Here is a 19,963-nt window from a genome sequence, read left to right on the forward strand (position 1 = left end):
TATGTATATATACACACTCATATTTTGTTGTTGTTGTTTATTTATTTTGAGAGGGAGAGAGTGTGTGTGTGCATGTAGAAACAGGGGAGGGGCAGAGAGAGAGAGGGAGAGAGAGAAGATCCCCAAGCAGGCTCCACGCTGTCAGCACAGAGCCCGATGTGGGGCTGGAACTCAGGAACCATGAGATCGTGACCTAAGCCAAAATCAAGAGTCGGATGTTAACCGACTGAGCCACCCAGGTGCCCCGTGTGTACATATTTTGAAACAATGATCTGTTTTTAAATTTTTTTTTTCAACGTTTATTTATTTTTGGGACAGAGAGAGACAGAGCATGAACGGGGGAGGGGCAGAGAGAGAGGGAGACACAGAATCGGAAACAGGCTCCAGGCTCTGAGCCATCAGCCCAGAGCCCGACGCGGGGCTCGAACTCACGGACCGCGAGATCGTGACCTGGCTGAAGTCGGACGCTTAACCTACTGCACCACCCAGGTGCCCCTGATCTGTTTTTAAATGTGATTACTTAGAAAATGAGGAAGGTCACTCCGTGTGGCATCTCTGGCAATAACATACACTAGATTATTCAGAGATGAGTTTCCCTGTTGGGACTGAATGTTATCCTTTGTTAGAGAGCATTTATGGGGCACCTGGGTGGTTCAGTCAGTTAAGCGTCCGACTTCCGCTCAGGTCATGATCTCGCGGTTCGTGAGTTCTAGCCCCGCGTCGGGCTCTGTGCTGACAGCTCGGAGCCTGGAGCCTGCTTTGGATCCTGTGTCTCCCTCTCTCTCTCCCCCTCCCCTACTCGTGCTCTCTCTGTCTCTCAACACTAAATAAACCTTAAAAAAATTTAAAAAGAGAGCATTTATAAGCTCCAATTTGCTGCTTCTGCAATTGAAGAATCGTTTTAGAATCTGAGGAGTTGGTATTCTACAAGATGGCATACGGCCTCACCTTGTTTGTTTGATTTATTTGATACTAGACAAGCGAGAGCCTCATCACGTGACACTGTAATCTATCTAAGAGCTGAATCGTGCAGTAACATCTTTTAAATGTTTCTGCTTCTAGACGGTGGAAAGTCTAAAAGAAGCACGGTAGATTCCAAGGTAAGAACTGACCACCCACTGCTCAGCTTTTCTGCGTATATTTGTAGCTGTGTGTATATGTGTGTGGCTGTATGTATGTGTAAGCGACTGAATGTGGGGATACGAATGTGGGTATGAACGTATGGGCATACACACAAGCAGGTACACACACAGGTGCGCGTGCCTACTCCACGGGGCGTTGCTCTCTGTCGGGAGAGCTATTACTACACTGGAAGAATAAGCCTGACAGGTGCCGGGCGCCGGCCTGTGGGAAATAGAAGGTGTGCCTTGGGCAGAGCGGGGGATCTTAGATAATATAGGTCCAGACAATAGAGGGTGTTTATTGATGCACCCAAAATAGGAAGTCCTCAGGAGTTCTTGGTTAGGAGAGACTGATACAGATGGTGTTTGGGGCAGACGCTGCCCTGCAAGTAACGTGCAGAGGAGCCTGGGAGTGGGGGAGAGTGGAACGAGGAGGACCCGGAAGAGCGCCCGCTGTGAAAACACACGGTGCCCTGACAGCGTCGCGAGGGTCTGCAACCAGAGCAGAGCCTCGGGATGGGAAGTAAGGGCTGGGGGCGAGGCAGGGGAGGGAGGTGTTTATCTTCTACTGTTTGCAGTAGACGAAGAGGTGGTAGAAGTCGCAGAAGGAAAAATCGGCAACGTCTGGGCTTGGGGTATCTTGAGTTTTCAGCGAGGGGGCACCCAGACGGCAGCGCTCCGTCGGAACCGATGCGTTGAAGGGTAATCGTCATACGGTTAAGTGCGCACTTTGAAAAGTTTCGCCCTAAGCGTCCACCTGTGAACCCGCCACCACGATCGAGACCGGGCACCCATTCACTGTCCTGCAGGCTCCTCCTCCCACCCCCGGCAGCCACCGATCCGCCTCTGCAGATCAGTGACGCAGAGCTTTGTAGAAGTGCCTTATGCGGCACGCGCCCCGGTTGTCGTCTTTGAGTCCGCGTGACCGTTTTGAGTTCGGCCATGTTGTTGGCTGTATCCGGAGTCCCTTCCTTTCCGTTGCCGAGAACTTGTCGGTTGCGCCGATGGCAGCAGGCCGGTGGTTTGAAATCGGGAATGGCGTCCAGGTGGCATGTCGGGGTGTGACCTGGGCAGGCATCCGTAGTCTTGCTGAAGCCGGAAGAGCAGAGATGTGCTCCGGGGTGGGGGTGGGGGCGAGATCGGGAGGGCGGGGGCAGGGAATAGGGGGTTATCGGGGAGGCAGAAGAGACCGCAGGGAATAGGAAGTAGGCGAGGAGGAATTCCCATTCTCTGGGAAAGGGGATCTCAGACATCTTGAAAGGATGGTGAATTTTATTTTCAGAGAGCTTTTGAAGGTCAGCCAACTCAGGATTTTTTTTAAAAGGATGTGTTTTTGGTTTCGTTTTTCCATTTCCATTTTTATGAGCATACGTTTTTTGCCAGTGTCCTCCTAAAACAGGCGATTGTGTTTTGTTTTTTGTTTTTTAGGCCACGGGAGAAAAATCCTTTTCTGTTCACAACAGCGATGGGGCAGTTTCTTTTCAGGTATGTATTCTCTTTGAGTCATCTCCGTAGGATTTATCCCTACAGCGTAAATGGGTGAATTTGTGAAGGAAGTTTGAGTTTAGGAACGATAGTTTAGGCATGCTACACATCGGTCACTCGAACGCGGTCACTCTTTCCCTGGCAAACCTACAAGGTGGACACGGTTACCCACCGCTTACCAGATCATGTCTCTGAGAATGAGCCACTTTGTGAATGTCCAGCGTGAGTGACAGGGTCCAGATTCCAGCCCACGTCGGCCCGGCTGTCCCCACACCTCTGCCTCTTTAATCCCGTGCTGCCCCCTATTCAGAGTGTTCTAGAAGCACAGAATTCTGTACCTAGGAAGACCTGTGGCGATCATTGACGATGCTGGTAGGATTTGAGAGATGAATTCACCGGGGCCCCTAGGCCTTGAGTGACCGGCCCAGCTGGTCCCGCTGTTCGGTGCACGAGACCACGTGTGGCAGCCTTACAGCCTTGGATGGGGTCCAGCGCCCACTTACTAGGTGGTGACCTCAGACAACTCAGTTAACTCCCGGATCTTGCTCTCCAGTCATCTGAAAGTGAAACATGATGGAACCTATCTCATAGAGTTCTTGTAAGTGTCATTTTTAAAGATATAAAAGTGCTTTGTGAAACACTATACAAATAATCTTTTATCGTGAATTTGTAAGAATCGCTGTCTCTTTTCTAAGCAGTTTTCATTAATTGAGGTCTAATTTGCTTCGAGTGAAACGCACAGGGCTTACACACGCAATTTGATCAGTTCTGGCAAAGGCACGCTCCCATGTAACCCACTCTCTATCGAGATTTCCGGTATTTTTAGCACCTCAGCGCCCCCCCATCCCTGCATCCACTGTCCTGATTTCTTTCAGCATAGATCATTTTGACTCTCTAAACAATTTTATATGTTCTTTAAATTTAGTACCCCCAGGTTTTAGTAGCTAATTGAGAGCCTGTGGACGCTCGTCTGCTCAGAACCCTTGGCGGCTTCCCATCTGCCTCAGAGCAAAAGCCTCGAGCCCTTCCCGGTCTGCAAGGCCACGTGGTCTGGCTGCCGTCTTGTCTTTGACCTCGGCTCCTGTTTTCTGCTCCAGCCACGGAAGCCACCTTGCTGCTTGCTCCCTCCCAGAACCGATCAGGCCTGAGCCTCTGCTGTGGCTGTGCCCCCTAGTGGGAATGCTTGTCCCTCAGAATCCACATGATTAATTTCTTCCTCTTTCGAGCCTTTGCTCGAATATCATCATCTCGTCAAAGCTTCCTCCGTTCGCCCTGTTTTAAATGCAGCTCCCTTCCTTCCCCTGTCCCTGCAGGCTTTCCCTTAGCACTTTTCCTTTAAAAATTTTTTTTTTCAACGTTTTTATTTATTTTTGGGACAGAGAGAGACAGAGCATGAACGGGGGAGGGGCAGAGAGAGAGGGAGCCACAGAATCGGAAACAGGCTCCAGGCTCCGAGCCATCAGCCCAGAGCCCGACGCGGGGCTCGAACTCACGGACCGTGAGATCGTGACCTGGCTGAAGTCGGACGCCTAACCGACTGCGCCACCCAGGCGCCCCGAGCACTTTTCCTTTTTCCAACCTGCTGTGTACTCTGCTTATTTATTATGCGGATGTTCTGTTGCTCCCGTTAGAAGGTAGCCATAAGGGAGAGGTTTTTTTAAGTCTGTTTTATTACTGATGTATGCAAAGTCCCTAACCTCGGGCCCTCCCATGATAGGCTGTGTCCATTAGTAATCACGGAGCCAAGTAACTGGGCGCCAGGCGTTGCGCTGAGTACTTACACGTTGTCCTTACCCCAGTTCATCCTTCCAGCACCTCGGTGAGGTAGGCACTGTTACCATTCCCCTTTTACAGATGAGGAGACTGAGGCTCAGAGAGGTTAAGTAACTTGTCCAAGGGGAGGATTCAAGCCCAACTTTGTCTGACCCCAAGGCCCATGTGTTTAACCACTTTGTTCCCTGCCTCCTTAAGAAAATACGAAAGGTACTTTCCTTTTTCCTTCTCTCATTTTAAAATGCTTGCTAATACGGTAAGCTTTTTGAAATTTCTCTAAACCGTTTCTTTAAAAATCACCAAGGAAAGAAAACGTGGTGGGATTTACACATTTGTCACTTACTGACGCTCTGTGTCAGGGTGAGGGTCGTGGGGAAGCAGCTTGTGTGATGGTTAAGAACGTTAAGATAAACAGTTTGTAGCGTTCTCGGGGTGCGTGCATGCGACAGGCAGTGGATGGCCAGTCTGCCTTCTCTCTGGCTTCCCTTCTCCTCGTAAAGAAGTCGGTACATGACCCCTTGCCTTGCTGTTCGCTAATTTTGGACAAGGCAGTCACTGTGAGCCTTTCTACCCCATCCACGGAGCAGGGATGATAGCTTATCTGCCTAAAGCAGGAAGGGGACCGTTAGGCCTTATTCCTACTCTAGAATATACATTCGTGTTTGATTTTGTTTGCCGGTCAGGTGCCTCCTGGGATCGGCCATGATATTTCTGCTGACTTTTTTAGAAATTTCTATTTCTTAGAATCTTCATGGGCATCTGACTTGTGGAACTAAAAGTTACCAAGACGTTAAGAGTTTTCTGGCTACCTTGCGTGGACTAAGACGTACGCTCTGACGTTGACAGCTGAGCTTGGGAGATGATTTAACAAAGGAATAATTCCAGCTTGAATACCTTTGGTCTCTTATTTCCGTCTTCTCGTCAGATACCTGTTTTTTTCCCTATCCTGTCTAAGTGGACCTTTGTAACCATCAGCGGGGGCCAGAAATACAACAGTGCCAGCACCCCAGAAACCCCGTGTGACCTTCACATCCCTTCCCAACTGTTACGAGAGATGTTATAGCCCCGTCAGTTCCTCGCTTTTCCTTATGGTTTATCGTGCATCTGTGTAGCCCTCAAGAACGTATCTTAGGCTTGTAGCAAAATGCTTTTGACCAAGGAGTCGTATTTTCTAATCTTATCTACAAAATGTCTTTGGATTTACGTTAAACTCCGTTTGAACACCTGAAACATGCAAGAAACAGGAAAGTGTGCAAATGTAGAAAATATGGCCCGTGTCCCTGTTGTCTGAAATCACAGGTATACATTTTAACGAGGGAGTGTTGGTCCTCTGCCTTTTCAAGTAGCAGGCGGGCCTCCTTCCTTTTTCGGGAGTTTTTTGTTTGTTTTTGTTTTTGTTTTTAACCTAAAAGAGCAAGGCGACGTGTTGACTGAAAAGTAGGTACCTGCATCGTAGGTCATCCCTGCGGCCCCCAGCCACACCTCCCACAGCTGGGGAGTCTGTGACAAAACCAGGGTGGTGGGGAGTGGACCGTAGACCCCAGGTAGTGGGCATGCGGGTACTCGCCAGCCACTTCCGTCCCCTTTCCTGTCGCCTGGACAGAGACCGAATCGCAGAGGAAGAAAACACCTGTTTGGTCTCTGCCCTGGGGGAATTCGGTTAGGTAATTCGTCTGTCTGTATTTGTTTCCGCCCTTAGCATCCCTGATTTCTTCCTAAGATTTAAACACGTCGCCGGGGATCTGGCATTCTGAAATCTTTGTCCTCTCCACTTACAGTTTTTCTTTAACATCAGCACCGATGACCAAGAAGGCCTCTACAGTCTTTATTTTCACAAATGCTCCGGGAACGAATTGCGGTCTAGCGACGAGCTCTCCTTCAGCCTTGATGTGAGTACTGCGCAGGAGGTGTTCCACGTGGATTTTGTCAGCCCGTAAAACGTGAGGCATTTGTTTCTTTGTAAGAGTGGGTTTTAACAACCCTTAAAACGGAGTCGGAGAAAAAAATGGCCGGAATCTCACCTCTGCAGAGGATTCCTAAGCTGGAAAATACAAAGCAGTTTGGGGTGTTTTTACACTTTACGCTGTGCGTTAGGAGTGTGGCGGCTATCTGCCGGTACTTTCTTCGGCCCGAGTGAAGCAGCTAAGGCGACAGACTGCTGGCTGTGGGGTGATCTGTTCTTGAAAAAGAAAAAATTAATCTCACGTTCGTTGCAGATTGAGATCACAGAGAAGAACCCTGACAGCTACCTCTCGGCAGGAGAGATCCCTCTCCCTAAGTTATACATCTCTATGGCCTTTTTCTTTTTCCTTTCTGGGACCATCTGGATTCACATCCTTCGAAAACGACGGTAAATTGTTACTTCCTTGAGCCATGCAGCTTAGAGTATGTTGAGATGTGTATCATTTCACCTTTTGCTGGCTTCTGTGCCTCGGGGGCATTGGCTCTAGCAACCCTGCCCTCTTCAAAGGGCATCTTTCCTGAAACAGGGAGACTTTGCAGTGTGTGGGGGGGCTTGGCATGCCGTGGTGTTTTCTTCCCTTTGCTTTGTTTATTTCTTTATGTTTAAGATTTGTTTTTAACATTTTTATTTGTTTTTGAGAGAGACAGAGCATGAGCGGGGGACGGGGAGAGAGAGAGGGAGACACAGAATCCGAAGCAGGCTCCAGGTTCTGAGCCGTCGGCACAGAGCCCGACGTGGGGCTTGAACCCACAAACCGTGATCTGATGTTCTGAGCCGAAGTGGGACACCGAACTGACTGAGCCACCCAGGCACCCCCCTCCCTCTTTGCTTTGTTTAAACAGCAGATCCAAGCATTTTGATGATTCAGGGGCTGTTTGTTCATGAGGAGGAGGAGAGTGGCAGGGAGCCACAGCCTGGCTGAGAGCGTAGCCTTACTGCCCGGTGCTCGATATTGCCCGTCTACCGGGCAGAGGTGTTGGCTTCCAGAGACTTGTCACTGGAGGAAAAACCTCAAAGCCCACCTGCCCGGCTCTTGGCCTCTCTTCTGAAACCCGAAGGCTTTATCTGCCTGTACTCGGTTCTTGAAGGGAGCAGCTGCACGTGTGTGTGGGACCAGCGTTTAATTCTGTCTCCTTTCCCCCAAAAAACAGAATAAAGTACTACTTTTCAGTTAGAGAACAGTGTGAGCATTTGTTACATAAGATCTGTAAACTAAGTAAAGGACGGTATATGCATATGGCACTGTAACGTGGTGTCGTTTAAGTTCATAAGATAATTAGGCATCCCAAATACGGAATACCTCTTTCTGTGGAGCATTGGGCACCCCGGGGACCTGTGTTCTGGCAGACATGCTCAGCTGGGGTAGCGAGCTCAGGCCAGGGCAGTGCAGGCTCCGGTTTAAGATTTGGATTGATGGAAAGAGCCACTCGTCTACTTGTGAGGGACCGTGCATGGTTGTGTTTGGGGTAATCAGTCAGGTGGCCCTTCATAAGAAAACAAGAATCTTAACCAATTCAGGCTATAAAAAGGTTTCTCAGTGAAGTGTTGATTCTTCCTTTATTAGAAAAATCAGAACTGGGACTCAGAGACCCAATTCCAGGTGTAAACACAGACCGCTCCCACCTCTGTGTCTCGCTTCACTCCCTGGGCCACAAAACTGGGGCGGGGTCATTGCCCTGCCTTCCTCTGAGTGTCTTAGAACCTTAGGTGTGTCGTGTGATTCCCCCGCCTTCCCCCCAAATCCTGTGCGCCAGAGGACTTTGCAAATCAGGGCACTATGCAAATGCGAGGTGCATACGAAATACCTGAGCAGACAGGTGCTCAGGGGTATTTCAGTTTCTGTTTATTTAGCGATGAGACCGTCCCTCTCGCTGGTCCGCTTACATGAGATGACGGTGAGTTTTAACTCTGTGGCCAGAAGAGGCGCACCTGCTGCACGCAGCACGTGTGTAGTTCACGGCACTTCGCGTGGAAGGGGAGGACAGACAGCCGCTCGCTTTCCAGTGCCTGCTCCCTGCCCGGTCCAGCGCTGGATGCGGGCTCTGTCCGCTCACCTTGCACCTCCTGGAGGTGGACGATGCCCCATCTTCAGCAGAGGTTACTGGGGGCCGAGAGGGGTGAAGGTTGGCAGGGTAGAACCCGTGTTCGAGCCAAGTTACTGGGGCTCTCTTTCGAGCCTCTTCTCCCTCCCGTGTCATCACCGCCCCGGCCGCTGGCGCTTCGAGCAGGATGGCAGGTTGAGGGGGCCGGGGTGTGTGAGCGAGCCGTCTCGGCAGCGGGCGGTTCTGTGCTCTGGGTAGATGTCGTCGCCACTCTGGAGTGGCAGACTCGTCTGGCCTCGACTTCCTTTTTGACCTTGGAGTAGGTAGGCGTCGGAAGGGAAAGGACCAGGGGGAAATCGGCCGGAAAGGGAGCGTGCGTCAGTTTGTGACACACCCTCCCTATGGGTCTGTGCCAGGCCCCTGTTCTTCATTTCCCCTTCGTCCCGACCCCCGACCCCTCTCTCGGTCCTTCCCAGCTGCTCCGGTGCACGTGATGCGTGTTGTTGGGCGTGGGTGTGTTTACTGTTCCTGCGTATGTTTGTGACTTTCGTAAACCATGCCAGCTCTAGATTGCTGTTCGTGCCGTTTGTCACGCAGTAGTAGCTGTTTCAAGGCCTAGTCACGCTGCCGTGTGTCCATCCGGTTCATTCATTTTTGGCTACCCCATAGTGCGCCTCCCCACGTTTTACGCACCCATCGCTTTGGTGAGGGACCCCTCCCGCGGCCTCCCCCCCGCCCCGGTCCCCCCAACCGTGTTGTCATGACCTCCCACCCCCTCCCTGGCCTGTCCCCTTATGGCTCCGTGCAGCCTCTGAGGCGCGCTCCCAGAAGGAGGTGCACTGGGCAGGGGGTAAAGTCTTCCTTAATTTCATTAAGCGCCCGCCACCAGATGGCCCGTACCAGCTTCGGCTCCTGCCAGCGGTGCAAAGGGTTCCTGTTTCCCCAGACCCCACTGGCATCTTATTTTTGGGTATAAACTGGTGCTTCATTCTATTTTGCATTTCTCTGACCACCAGTGACGTGAAATCTCCTTCCGGGGCCTTGTTAACCGTCTGGGTTCCCCTCCTTGTGACCGTCTCTGTGCTTTGCACATTTTCTTTGGGTTTTCTGTCGTTTTGTCGCTTTACGTGAGTTTCTTGCATAGTTTGGACATCGATCCTTTGTCTGCCCCAGACATGGCAAATTTCTTCCCCCAGTCTGTGAAACTTACCTGTGGTATTCATTGTTGAACGGAAGTCTTCCATATTAACAGAGTCAAAGCTATCTAATCTTGGGCGGGGCTTCTCGGAAGAAGCCTTTTCCTACTCCAGGGTCACAAAGGATGTAAGTTATGTTTGGCACTGAAATCCATCTGGAGTCCTTCTTTATGTAAATGTGAAGTGGGGACACAGCTGCGCACACACGCACACGCACACGCACACACAGGATTGGGCGGATTTTCCCCATGCCAGTTATTAAATGGTCCGTCCTTCTCCAGCCGGTTGGCTGCCCCTCGTCTGTCGTAGGCCAAGCCTCCATACACGCAGGAATCCATTGCCAAGCTCTCGGTTCTGTTGGCTTATTTGTCGGACGCTGCACCCCTTCCACACTTTTCGCTGCTGTGGCTTCGCAGGATGTCTTGATGTCTGAGAGTGTGACTTTCCTCCGTAGCTCTTATTCAAGTCTCAGTGTACTTTCATAGTTTTAAATCTGTCTCCAGAGGCGTCTTGTGTCCCATTCGGTTAGCTCCTAGGGTGAGGTCGGAAAGGGTCGAGGAATTGAATGGCGGGCAGCCCGAAGGTGGGCGAGTACCTGTGTAGGCCTGGTGGTGGGAGTGGGCGCTTCTCCCCACTGGCCGGTCCCAGCCCTGAGGGCGAGGGGACGGGGCACCACCCCGGGGCTCTCCCTTCCGCCCTGCCCGCCTCCGGGCCGCAGTCCGCCCGCGCCCCTTCTGCTCTCCCAGGGAGAGCTCGCGCCAGTTCCGTCGATCCCGCCGCCTCGTTCTCGCCTCTGTGGCCTTTCCAGGGTGGTTTCTGGGCACGAGGCTGGCCAGCTGTGTGGATTTCCATCTTCTCGGGAACTGGGACTCGTCCTGTCTGGCTTCAGTGCCTGACGCTGCTGCGGTCACGGCACAGACTTGTGCGCGAGAGGCGACTCTGGGGCTCCGTCGGGTCTGTTTCTGCTGGTGGAAACTAGGTCTCCAAAAAGGCTTCGTGTTTCTGGTTTGCTTAGGTTGTATTTACTTCTTCCTTGTACATGTGTCTGATGACTGTCTTTTAATTCTTTCTTTTCTGTTTTTATAGGAATGACGTATTTAAAATTCACTGGTTGATGGCAGCCCTTCCTTTCACCAAGTCTCTTTCCCTGGTGTTCCACGCGGTATGTATTAATATTTCGGGTGATTTATGAAATGATGTGCTGTGCCTCTAATCAGGAAAAATGAGTTGGAAGGAAGGGGGGAAACAGTAGATTAAAGAAGTCCTTTTGTCACGGAGCCTCCTTTGGTACGGGAGGGACCATCACAGGGATGAGTCATTACACCCTCCCTGACCTGGCCCGAGACCTCTTCTAATACTGCCTACGTTCCCAGAGTTTTCCTAGAACGCTTCCTTGCTTCCTTGCTTTTATTCCACTCCCCCCCTTTTTTTTTTAAGTCCTTTCTTGGGATTAGAGTGCCACCTGCTGAATTGTTTCCGCGATTTTACTTTTCTAAACATCTTTCCCATTTGATTTGAAACATGTTCCCATTTGATTTGAAGCCCAGTGTTAGCGTACTTCCTCAGGGGGAAGTGATGCCCTAAATACTGAGGCGTGTGAATCGAGCTCGCACTTTGCCTAGTTAGTCCAGGTGCGAGCTGAAGTGAGCCTGCCCGAGGGAGGAGTGCCACAGCCTGCCGGGTTTCTAGGCCCCTGAGGCTCCCGCGGCTGCGCCTTTGAGGGCGACAGCATCCAGACATGCGCTCTCCTGCAATTACAAGGGTTGTCGTAGGCGTCGTGATGTGTCCACTTACAGTCTCTAGAAATGACAGTCGTTTGGATAATTTCCCATTTGGATCTGAGTTAAAAGACTCTTTCTGGGGCACCTGGGGGGCTCAGCCGGTGAAGCGTCTGACTTCAGCTCAGGTCATGATCTCATGGTTCGTGAGTTTGAGCCCCGCGTCGGGCTCTGTGCTGACAGCTCACAGCCTGGAGCCTGCTTGGTATTCTGTGTCTCCTTCTCTCTCTGCCCCTCTCCCGCTCGTGCTCTGTCTCTCTGTCTCTCTCAAAAGTAAACGTTAAATTTAAAAAATTCTTTCTGGAACCTTCTAGATGATGAATGGCAGGATCCTTGAGTCACTTTAGTATCTAAGTAGCCATTTGTAATAGAATGAAGAAATTGCTGTCAGCGTTTGTGAGTTGTGCCAGGAAGCATTTTGGGTGTGCTTCTGAAACCTGCCACTTTATTTACTTAAAAAAAAAATTTGGGGGGCGCCTGGGTGGCTCAGTCGGTTAAACGTCCGACTTCGGCTCAGGTCACGATCTCGCGGTCCGTGAGTTCAAGCCCCGCGTCGGGCTCTGGGCTGACGGCTCAGAGCCTGGAGCCTGCTTCCGATTCTGTGTCTCCCTCTCTCTCTGACCCTCCCCCGTTCATGCTCTGTCTCCCTCTGTCTCAAAAATAAATAAAATGTTAAAAAAAAAAAAATTTTTTTAATGTCATTTATTTTTAAGAGAGAGAAAGCAGGCACATGCCAGCTGGGAGGGGGCAGAGAGAGAGAGGGAGAATCCCAAGAATTGCTAACAGTGCAGAGCCTGACTCGGGGCTCAGTCTCGCGAACCCGTGAGATCATAACCTGAGCTGAAAGCAAGAGTCGTTGCTGAACCGACTGAGCCCCCCAGGCGTCTCTGAAACTTGCCACCTCAATTAACATACATTGGTGGCTTTAAGTAGCTCTAAATTCACAGATTTCTTCCAAACAAAAACAGTTGAACCTAGATAATTCGACATGGCTTTTTTTTTTTTGCTGACCCGACTGACTGACGTATGGAGTAAGCAGCTGGGGTAGGCAAGGGGAAGTTCTCAGCTGGGATCCCATAAAAACCTGTGGCCTTTGGGCAGTGGAGATTTTAAAGACCAGAACAGGCAGCCATTTGTCCCCGGTGAATCCCCTGCCCCAGAAGAGGGACCTGGCCTGCGTGTTGGCGTTGAAACCTCGTGGCTGGTTTCTCACGCTTCCTGACGTTCCTATCCTTAACTGTGGATAGACAAGTGAGGGATCAGGGCGTGGGATGCAGGGGACATCCCCCGTCGTGAGGTCCTGTGGTGGCTTTCCTGTTTCACTGTGCACACGAAGACGCGTGGTAGGTGGACCTTTCTGAAAGACACTTCTCTGGTTGCAGATCGACTACCATTACATCTCCTCCCAGGGCTTTCCGATCGAGGGTTGGGCTGTCGTGTACTACATCACTCACCTGTAAGTACGCAGAGGGACCCGTGAACCCTTGTCGCGTGAGATGATGCGCAGGAGAAGTTGGGGAGGCCGTGGGAGCAAGAGCCCTGCCCTCCCGTGGCGGCCCTCTCTGGGTGCCTGCCGCGCCAGGGGTGTGTGGCACGCGGGTGGCTGTGCAGACGACAGCCCGGGGCCGCTGGCCTGCTCCCGGGAGGGGGGCTGCCTCCTTGGGGGGATGGGCTGCTCAGGTAGTGGGGTGCACAGCGAACTCAAGAGGCGTTTCCTGAAGTTGGCTGCCTCTCTTTTCCGAGACGCGCACGCAGTCACGAACGAGCTGTGCGGCGGAACCGGCTGAGAAGGTCTGGAGAGACCGTTGGCATCTGAAATGCTTTCTTTTCCAGTTTGAAGGGGGCACTGCTGTTCATCACCATCGCGCTCATCGGCACCGGCTGGGCTTTCATTAAGCACATCCTCTCCGACAAAGACAAGAAGATCTTCATGATCGTCATCCCGCTGCAGGTAAAGGGACCCGAGTCCCGCGTGTCCTGGTGGTGTCCCGGCGCTTCTCAGGGCTCAGCTCCCGGCCTGTCCGGGAAGAGGGCGTCGGCTCACCCAGAACCGCAGCTCATGCCCCTGGGACTTGTCTGGCCGACCCGGGCCTCGGGTCGTTGCCCCAAGAGCTGTCCGCCGTCACTCAGCTGGCGAGCGGTGTGTGGACGCCTGTGCCTTGAGTAGGGAGCTGCTGGGAAGTCTGGGAAGCTGCCACCTGCCTTCCTGCGCCAGGCTCCCCTCTGACAGAATGGTCCTCTTAGCCTTGCCCAGGCACACAGTGATTTTATTAACAGGTGATTTTAAAACCGTGAACGACACCGGTGAGGCTTCACAAGGTAGAATACTAAGCGGACCTCAGGACAGCTGTTCATCAAGCCCTTCCTGGCTCAGGACCCTGGGCTGAGGCCAGCCTTCCCCGGTCGTGAGCCCCTGGGGACAGGAACCTTGTCGCCTGCGTAACAGTCTTATTGGAGGCAGACACTGGGCTTGGAGAACTCACGAGAAGCAGAGAGGGCCTGGCAGGGGTGCAGGACTGCTCTGCTCGACCGAGGAGCGTGGGTTTGGTGAAACTGTTCTCGGCCGCCCTCCCTGGGGAGCACAGTGTGGGTGTGGCGGGCGAGGGGAGGGCGGGCACCCCCTGGGCCCCCAGGTCCGCCTCCTCACCCTGGCGACTGGTACCTCCACGTTGATGACGCGGGACCTGTGTTAGCGCCAGATGAATGGTGCGGACCAGTTGCTGTAGATTTCCCAGGAGAGACTCATCACCCGAATCGGAACGATCTGGAAGGCTGCAAGGTAGAGAAGGGCCTTGCCTAGACATTTAAGGAAAGACCTGTGGCCGGCGGAAGAGGAGCAGTGGACGCGGGTGGTCTGTTGCCGAGTGAACAGAGAGGCTGAGGATCTGTGTGGGTCTCGGCTGTGGAGCTCCCAGGGCCACTCGCCGGCCCCGGGCCAAGTTCTACGGCCTGCCAGAGCGTCGGAGCTCGTGAGGGAGGGCCCGGGGCCTTTTCCCCCAAGCGCCGCAAATGCCCCCCGCCCCCAGTCTCCCCCCCCAGACTCCATCCCTCCAGGCGAATCTTGCATCCTCACCCCACCCAAGCTGGGATGTGATGGGGCGCGGCCTTCTGGCTCTCGCACCCCCAAGGGAGCTGAACACAAGGTTACATGGCCGGCCCTTCTGAGGAAACGGCATTTAAAGAATTGAATATAGGGAAGTTAGGCATCGATAAGCACAGAGGCCAGCCTGGGAAGGCTTTGCACGGCAGCCGGAAAGCTAAAACTATTTCTTCGTGGCCACGGGGAGCCGGTGCACAGCTCTGAGCGGGAAGGGGGAGGTGCACAAAACGTACGCACAGACCTTGAAGGACATTTTTGACATTTCGTGCCACACCAGGGAACGTTCTGTCGCGTGTCAAGAGTGTCAGCTGAGCACGGAGGGAGGTTAGGGATTTAAGGTGAGAAAGCCTTTGTTTCCACTTTGTCTTCAGAGGTGGAGTCCCACGTGCAGGCGCGCAGGATAGAGGAAGGCCCGAATTGCAGAGTAATTTTTGCATTCATACCAAGTAAAGTGTGGCTTCTGCGATCATGTCACTGAAAGCTCCTAGATAGGAAAACCTTACTTGGAGATGTCCCGAATAGCGGCGTGACAGGTTTTGCACTCTTTGTCAAAGTGTGCAGGGTGACCTTTACAGCAGGCGAGCACAGTGTTTGGGACAGAGGGCTTGTGATCTGTGCATCCACACCTACCGGAAATCTCCCAGAGAGCATCTCCTAGGTTCTGCAGAGTACTGCCTGCCGTCCCAGTGTAGCCAGGCCCTGGGCCTCTCGCAGCGCCCTCGTGCCGGGACTGAACCCCCAGGGCCAAGTGGAGCGGCACGCGGTCACAGGTGCACCTCAGGGGGAAGAACTGAGCCATGTCCCATGTGGAGGGGACCTGGGTGGGGTTACTTCTAAGGAAGAGCAGCGTGGCCTCTCAGGCACTGGGCCCAAACCTGCCGTTCTCGTCGCCCTGGTGTCTGATAACACCCTCTGGTACTTAAAAGCCCGTCTCTGAGAAGCGGCAGCAGCTGCCCAGGGAGAACCCGGGCCTGAGGAAACCGGGCGTCGTGGCTGAGTGCGGTGCCACCCGTTCAGGCCACCGCCTGGCCCTGCTGAGGCCCCAAAGGCCTGGAAAGCAAAGCAGAGGGTCCCAGTGGTCTGTGCTGCGTCGCAAATCCCCCCAAACACGGTGGCGATAAGCATGTATTCTCTTCGCGTTCGGTGGGGGTCAGGAATTGAGGCGTGGCGGGTCCGACGGGGGCCCTCGCGCAGCGAGTGAGACCGTGGCTGGGGTCACCTCAGTCTCCACCTGCCTCTCCTGGGTCGGGAAGACTCGATGAGGCGGGGCGAGAACAGCAGGGGCTCCTCCACCTTTTTTCCTCTGCCTGGTCTCTCCATGTTGCCAGAGACCGACGTCCCCCGAGAGGGCCAGCCAGAGGCAGTGTCCTTTGTACGACCTACCTCGGAAATCATATGGCCTCACTCGCGCCTGACTGTCGCTCAGGGCAGTCGCACGCTCAGCAGGAGGGCACAGACACCGCTCCTGGATGGGAGAGTGGAGTGTTCTGAAAAGCACGTGGCCCTGGAGAGAATGCCGTGGCCGTGGTTGGGGGCCCGCAAGCCCGAGTGCCCACCCCCCCTTGGGGCCGCTGTTGTGGAGGCCTGCCCTTGCCTTAGGGCCTCAGCGACTTCTCGCGTCCGCAGGTTCTGGCAAACGTGGCCTACATCATCATAGAGTCCACCGAGGAGGGAACGACGGAGTACGGCCTGTGGAAGGATTCTCTGTTTCTGGTAGACCTGCTGTGCTGTGGGGCCATCCTCTTCCCCGTGGTGTGGTGAGTACCCGCAGGAAGGGGGGGCCGCGGTGCACCCCGAGGCTCGTGCATCCGATGAGTCCGGACCCCCAAATCAGCCGTTCCCAAACCAGTCCAAATCACACGGGGCGTCGGTTTAGCAAATGAGCTTCCCGGGTCCTCAGGCGGACCTGAATCCGCCTCCAGGAGCAGGAGCCTGGAGTTCGGGCCTTGATCTTGCCCCTCCGTGGCAGCCGATCTGGCACCTTGGCTTTTAGCACAGCCCAGATCATAGAGGAGGGTCTGGAAATGAGAACTCAGGGGCGACGTGACGGCAGCACGAATTGGCAGGGAGGAGAATGGAAGAAATCCTGTAAACAGCTTTCTTGCCAGGTAGGCGGAAGGTGAGGAAGTGCGTTAACATAAACTAGCGAGAGTTCCCGACACGTTCCCAGGTCAGGGGTCTTCAGAATGGCGGGCTTCGGACGCACGTGTGGCGCTTTGACCATGTGTGAAGAAATGTTAGTGCCGGTGGCTGTTGAGAGAAGATGTCCTCATTAAATCTTAATGCCGCGTGAAGGAAACTACCGGTTCAGTAGGAAGCGAGGAGAGGAAAAAAGGCTAGCGAAGATTAAACACCCTTACAGTGATCTAGGTCCGTGGCTGTTTGAAAGCGGTTACTCCTTTTGGAATAAAGTCTTGAAAAGTGGCCTTACCTGTGTTGTGTTAACGGTAGAGTGGTCCATGCTGCGGTAAACTCCTATTTTTCAAGGTCCTGGGGCTCATCACCTTATTCTGTCACTCCGATTACTTGGAATATGGTACCAGCGGAGGGTAAGCCTCATTCCAGCCGGTTGGACTCACTCTTGACCCTTATTCCATCGTACGTGACACGTTGTGCCTACATCAGTGTAGCCGGCAGCTTCCGGAAGGTGGGGGAGTCTCCCCGATCTCCCCCCGCCTCCCTGCGTCGTGCCCGGGACCAGGTAGCCCAGGCATCCGTAGCAGGACGACCAGCACCGTCTTCGGGTAGAAAGAAGCGTCTTTCTGTCCGGAACAGAGCGCAAGCCCTACTCTCCGTCTGCCGCCTTCGGCAGAAAGAAAGGACCTGGAGGTTTGGGGAAGACGCAGGGCAGCGACAGGGCTGCAGGTGGCCATTTCCCTCGCCTCCTTCGTTGTAGCACGAAGGGGCAGACGTCACACGGCGATGCTCTCGAGAGTGCATCTTCTGAAAGATGCCGTAAACGAAAAGCGTCGAGCACTAGAGGTAGCTTCAGGAGCGGCACCGATGACTTCGGAGCTGGCTTTGTGCCGGCTCACTTTTGAGTGCTGTGCCATTCAGATCTCCCAGGTGGGCAGGTGAGGGGGCGGGCGCGGGGGTCTCAGGAGAAAGCCCTCAGCCGGGGTCAGGTGGAGGGTGGGTGGCCCCATCTGTGAGCCCCCCCCCGCCCCCCCCCCCAGGCTGTCCTCATCCTTTGGAGACAGACCTTCCCGTAGCGCCTTTAATAACGTTCGTGTTCCCCTGTCTGAACAGCGATGATGGTAATTAGTTACCCGGCACATCGCAGCAGGAGAAGAGGCTCCCTGGAGGCTGCCAAGTGAGAGATTTTAGGTGGAGAGAGAGGTCAAGAGCGTCGAAATGATCGCATTTTGCTTTTTCTCCTCACACCCAGGCCCCTGGCAGACCTTTCTCAGCCATTAGAGGGCGTCCTTAACGCTCGGGCTTGAGTACCGTACGCGGCCCGGTGCTGGATGTAGAGGTCACGTTGATTCGGGAGAGTGCTCCGAAACCATCTAGTCCAGCCCGTCAGCTTATGACTGAGGAATTCAGGGCCTTGAGTTACTAGTGTTGGAAACACAGAAGAGTGCAGATTGGTGTGAGCTAACCTTTTGTTCTCCAAATGTTCATTTTTAGGTCAATCAGGCATTTACAAGAAGCGTCAGCCACAGATGGAAAAGGCAAGTTTCCTTGTGCCCCTTTGTGCTGCTGGGCCTTCCCTGAAGCCCCTGCCCGGGCGCTCCCGGGAGGCGGAGGGGCCGCTGTCTCTTGGGGAGGAGTCTGGGGGAGCCCTGGGGGCTTTATGAGAGCAGCCGGGGTTGGGGGGGGGGGGGCTGTTTGCTGGAGAGGCAGGTGGTGAACGTTGCGGAGGTCAGTTGTGTAAGGAGGCGTGGGGGCGATTGCTGCTTGCTGAGATGATTCATTGCGTTTCCACGTGTGAACGTGGTTTTCACCTTCTCCGAACTGAGTCAGGAAGAGAAAATCTTGTCTGGGAAGGACCGGATAGCACTTCGCTGTGAGAACAGGAGGTATGATGGATTGGGGATGGCTCTGTGTAAAGCAGCCCTTCCTGCTGATTTAACACGCTTTCAAAATAGACGTGTCGGTATTAATTTAAGAGGAGGCTGATGCCAGAGAGAAGCTCTGAAGCTCTCTGGCTTTTAAACGGCTGTGCCATCAGAGCCTTCTGTAGCTCCTCGCTTTTCCAACCAAGCCTCCTAAGAAAAGAAGCCACAAAGAAAATGTTTTGTGTGGTTCTGCGCGTATGTGAATAGTACCCGGCCACAGGCCGCTGTGGCATAAAGGGGGAACCTCAGGCCCCGGGGACCACGGGAGCAGGGCTTTCTCTGCTCTGAGCTGCCTCCGGGTCTGGGAAATCGTGTTCTTGAAGGCAGATCGTTCCTTTGGTGGCGTTCGTAAAGTTTTGTCGCTGATGTGTGTTTCTTTTATTATAAAAATGACGTGGATGCATCTCAGGAAAATTGGAAATCAAGTAATAGGTACAAATCTTATTTCATACTTGCCATAAAATTAATACCGTGTTGTTTTCTCTAAGTTGAACTAGACCCGATTTCAGGGCTTCACCCCCGGGTCCAGAGAGATCCCGGGGTTCTTCTGTGGAGCACGGCCCCCAGGGCATCTGTGGCTCCTACAGTTTGGGCCCACAGTGGTTGCTGGGGAGACTCCCGCCATCCGGCCCGCGTAGCGCTCTGGCTCTGGGCGGCCTGGCGTGTGGGGGTCCTGCCTCGGCTGGGAGCCCCAGTCAGTGTGGTGTCCAGCCTCCCCAGGCCCGCCCGCCCTCTCAGTGGGTGCAGGCTCCGCTCACAGAACACGCCAGCTCGTGTTTTCTTTCTAGGCCCGGGAAATAGCTCTGATTTTCTCCCCTTTTTTCTTCAGAGGGACTGGGTTCCCTTCTCCCTCTGGGACAGATTCTTGCTAGTGAGTTTCAGCTTGAACTTTGCCTAAATGTGTCGCTTGCAGCCTGACTGCAGCGCCTCGCCCTGAGCCAAGGAGCTCAGAGAGCGCTCTGCCTTCTTGGAGTGGGGGAAAGGGAAATTACAGAGAGCAAAACACAAACTGGAATCTTCCTGAAGCGCCTGCCGTAGACGGAAAAACCCAAAGTAGAAAATGAAAGCTCACCTTCTGGGAATAACTATTGTTTGGGGATAGCCTTGTCTTTTTCTCCTTTTTCTGTGCCCGTCATATCAAAAGGTGGCTTTGTTATCATTTTTATAACAGCAAATTGGTCGTTCTCTTCTTTTTAACACATTGAGGGCACCTGGCTGGCCTGATCTGCGGGGGAAGTGACTCCTGATCCCAGGGTGGTGGGTTCGTACCCCACATCAGGTTGTGGACGGTACTCAGAATTTTTTTTTATGCACTGAGATGAGACATTCTACTTTTTCATCTTGATACATTTCAGTATTTCTGAATTTGTTTTTCTTACTCCTTGGCTGAAAATATGTAAAAATTCCAAGGGTGATGCCTTTCGGTGGATGAGTTTTGTTAGTA

General features: G+C 53.3%; 1 protein-coding gene across 2 annotated transcripts in view; it reads left to right on the forward strand.

Annotated features, from left to right (window-relative positions):
- GPR107 (G protein-coupled receptor 107) overlaps positions 1 to 19,963 on the forward strand; it is a 70,795-nt gene that overhangs the window by 26,183 nt on the left and 24,649 nt on the right. For both annotated transcript variants that reach the window (XM_043566463.1, XM_043566462.1), the window contains exons 6-14: positions 1,063 to 1,100; positions 2,550 to 2,606; positions 6,158 to 6,268; positions 6,596 to 6,729; positions 10,667 to 10,742; positions 12,741 to 12,814; positions 13,192 to 13,309; positions 16,085 to 16,215; positions 18,089 to 18,132. In XM_043566463.1, coding sequence (XP_043422398.1) covers positions 1,063 to 1,100; positions 2,550 to 2,606; positions 6,158 to 6,268; positions 6,596 to 6,729; positions 10,667 to 10,742; positions 12,741 to 12,814; positions 13,192 to 13,309; positions 16,085 to 16,215; positions 18,089 to 18,132 — 783 coding nt within the window. The remainder of the gene's footprint in view (positions 1 to 1,062; positions 1,101 to 2,549; positions 2,607 to 6,157; positions 6,269 to 6,595; positions 6,730 to 10,666; positions 10,743 to 12,740; positions 12,815 to 13,191; positions 13,310 to 16,084; positions 16,216 to 18,088; positions 18,133 to 19,963) is intronic.

This window comes from Prionailurus bengalensis, chromosome D4 (genome assembly GCF_016509475.1).
Source record: "Prionailurus bengalensis isolate Pbe53 chromosome D4, Fcat_Pben_1.1_paternal_pri, whole genome shotgun sequence".
Taxonomy (NCBI): domain Eukaryota; kingdom Metazoa; phylum Chordata; class Mammalia; order Carnivora; family Felidae; genus Prionailurus; species Prionailurus bengalensis.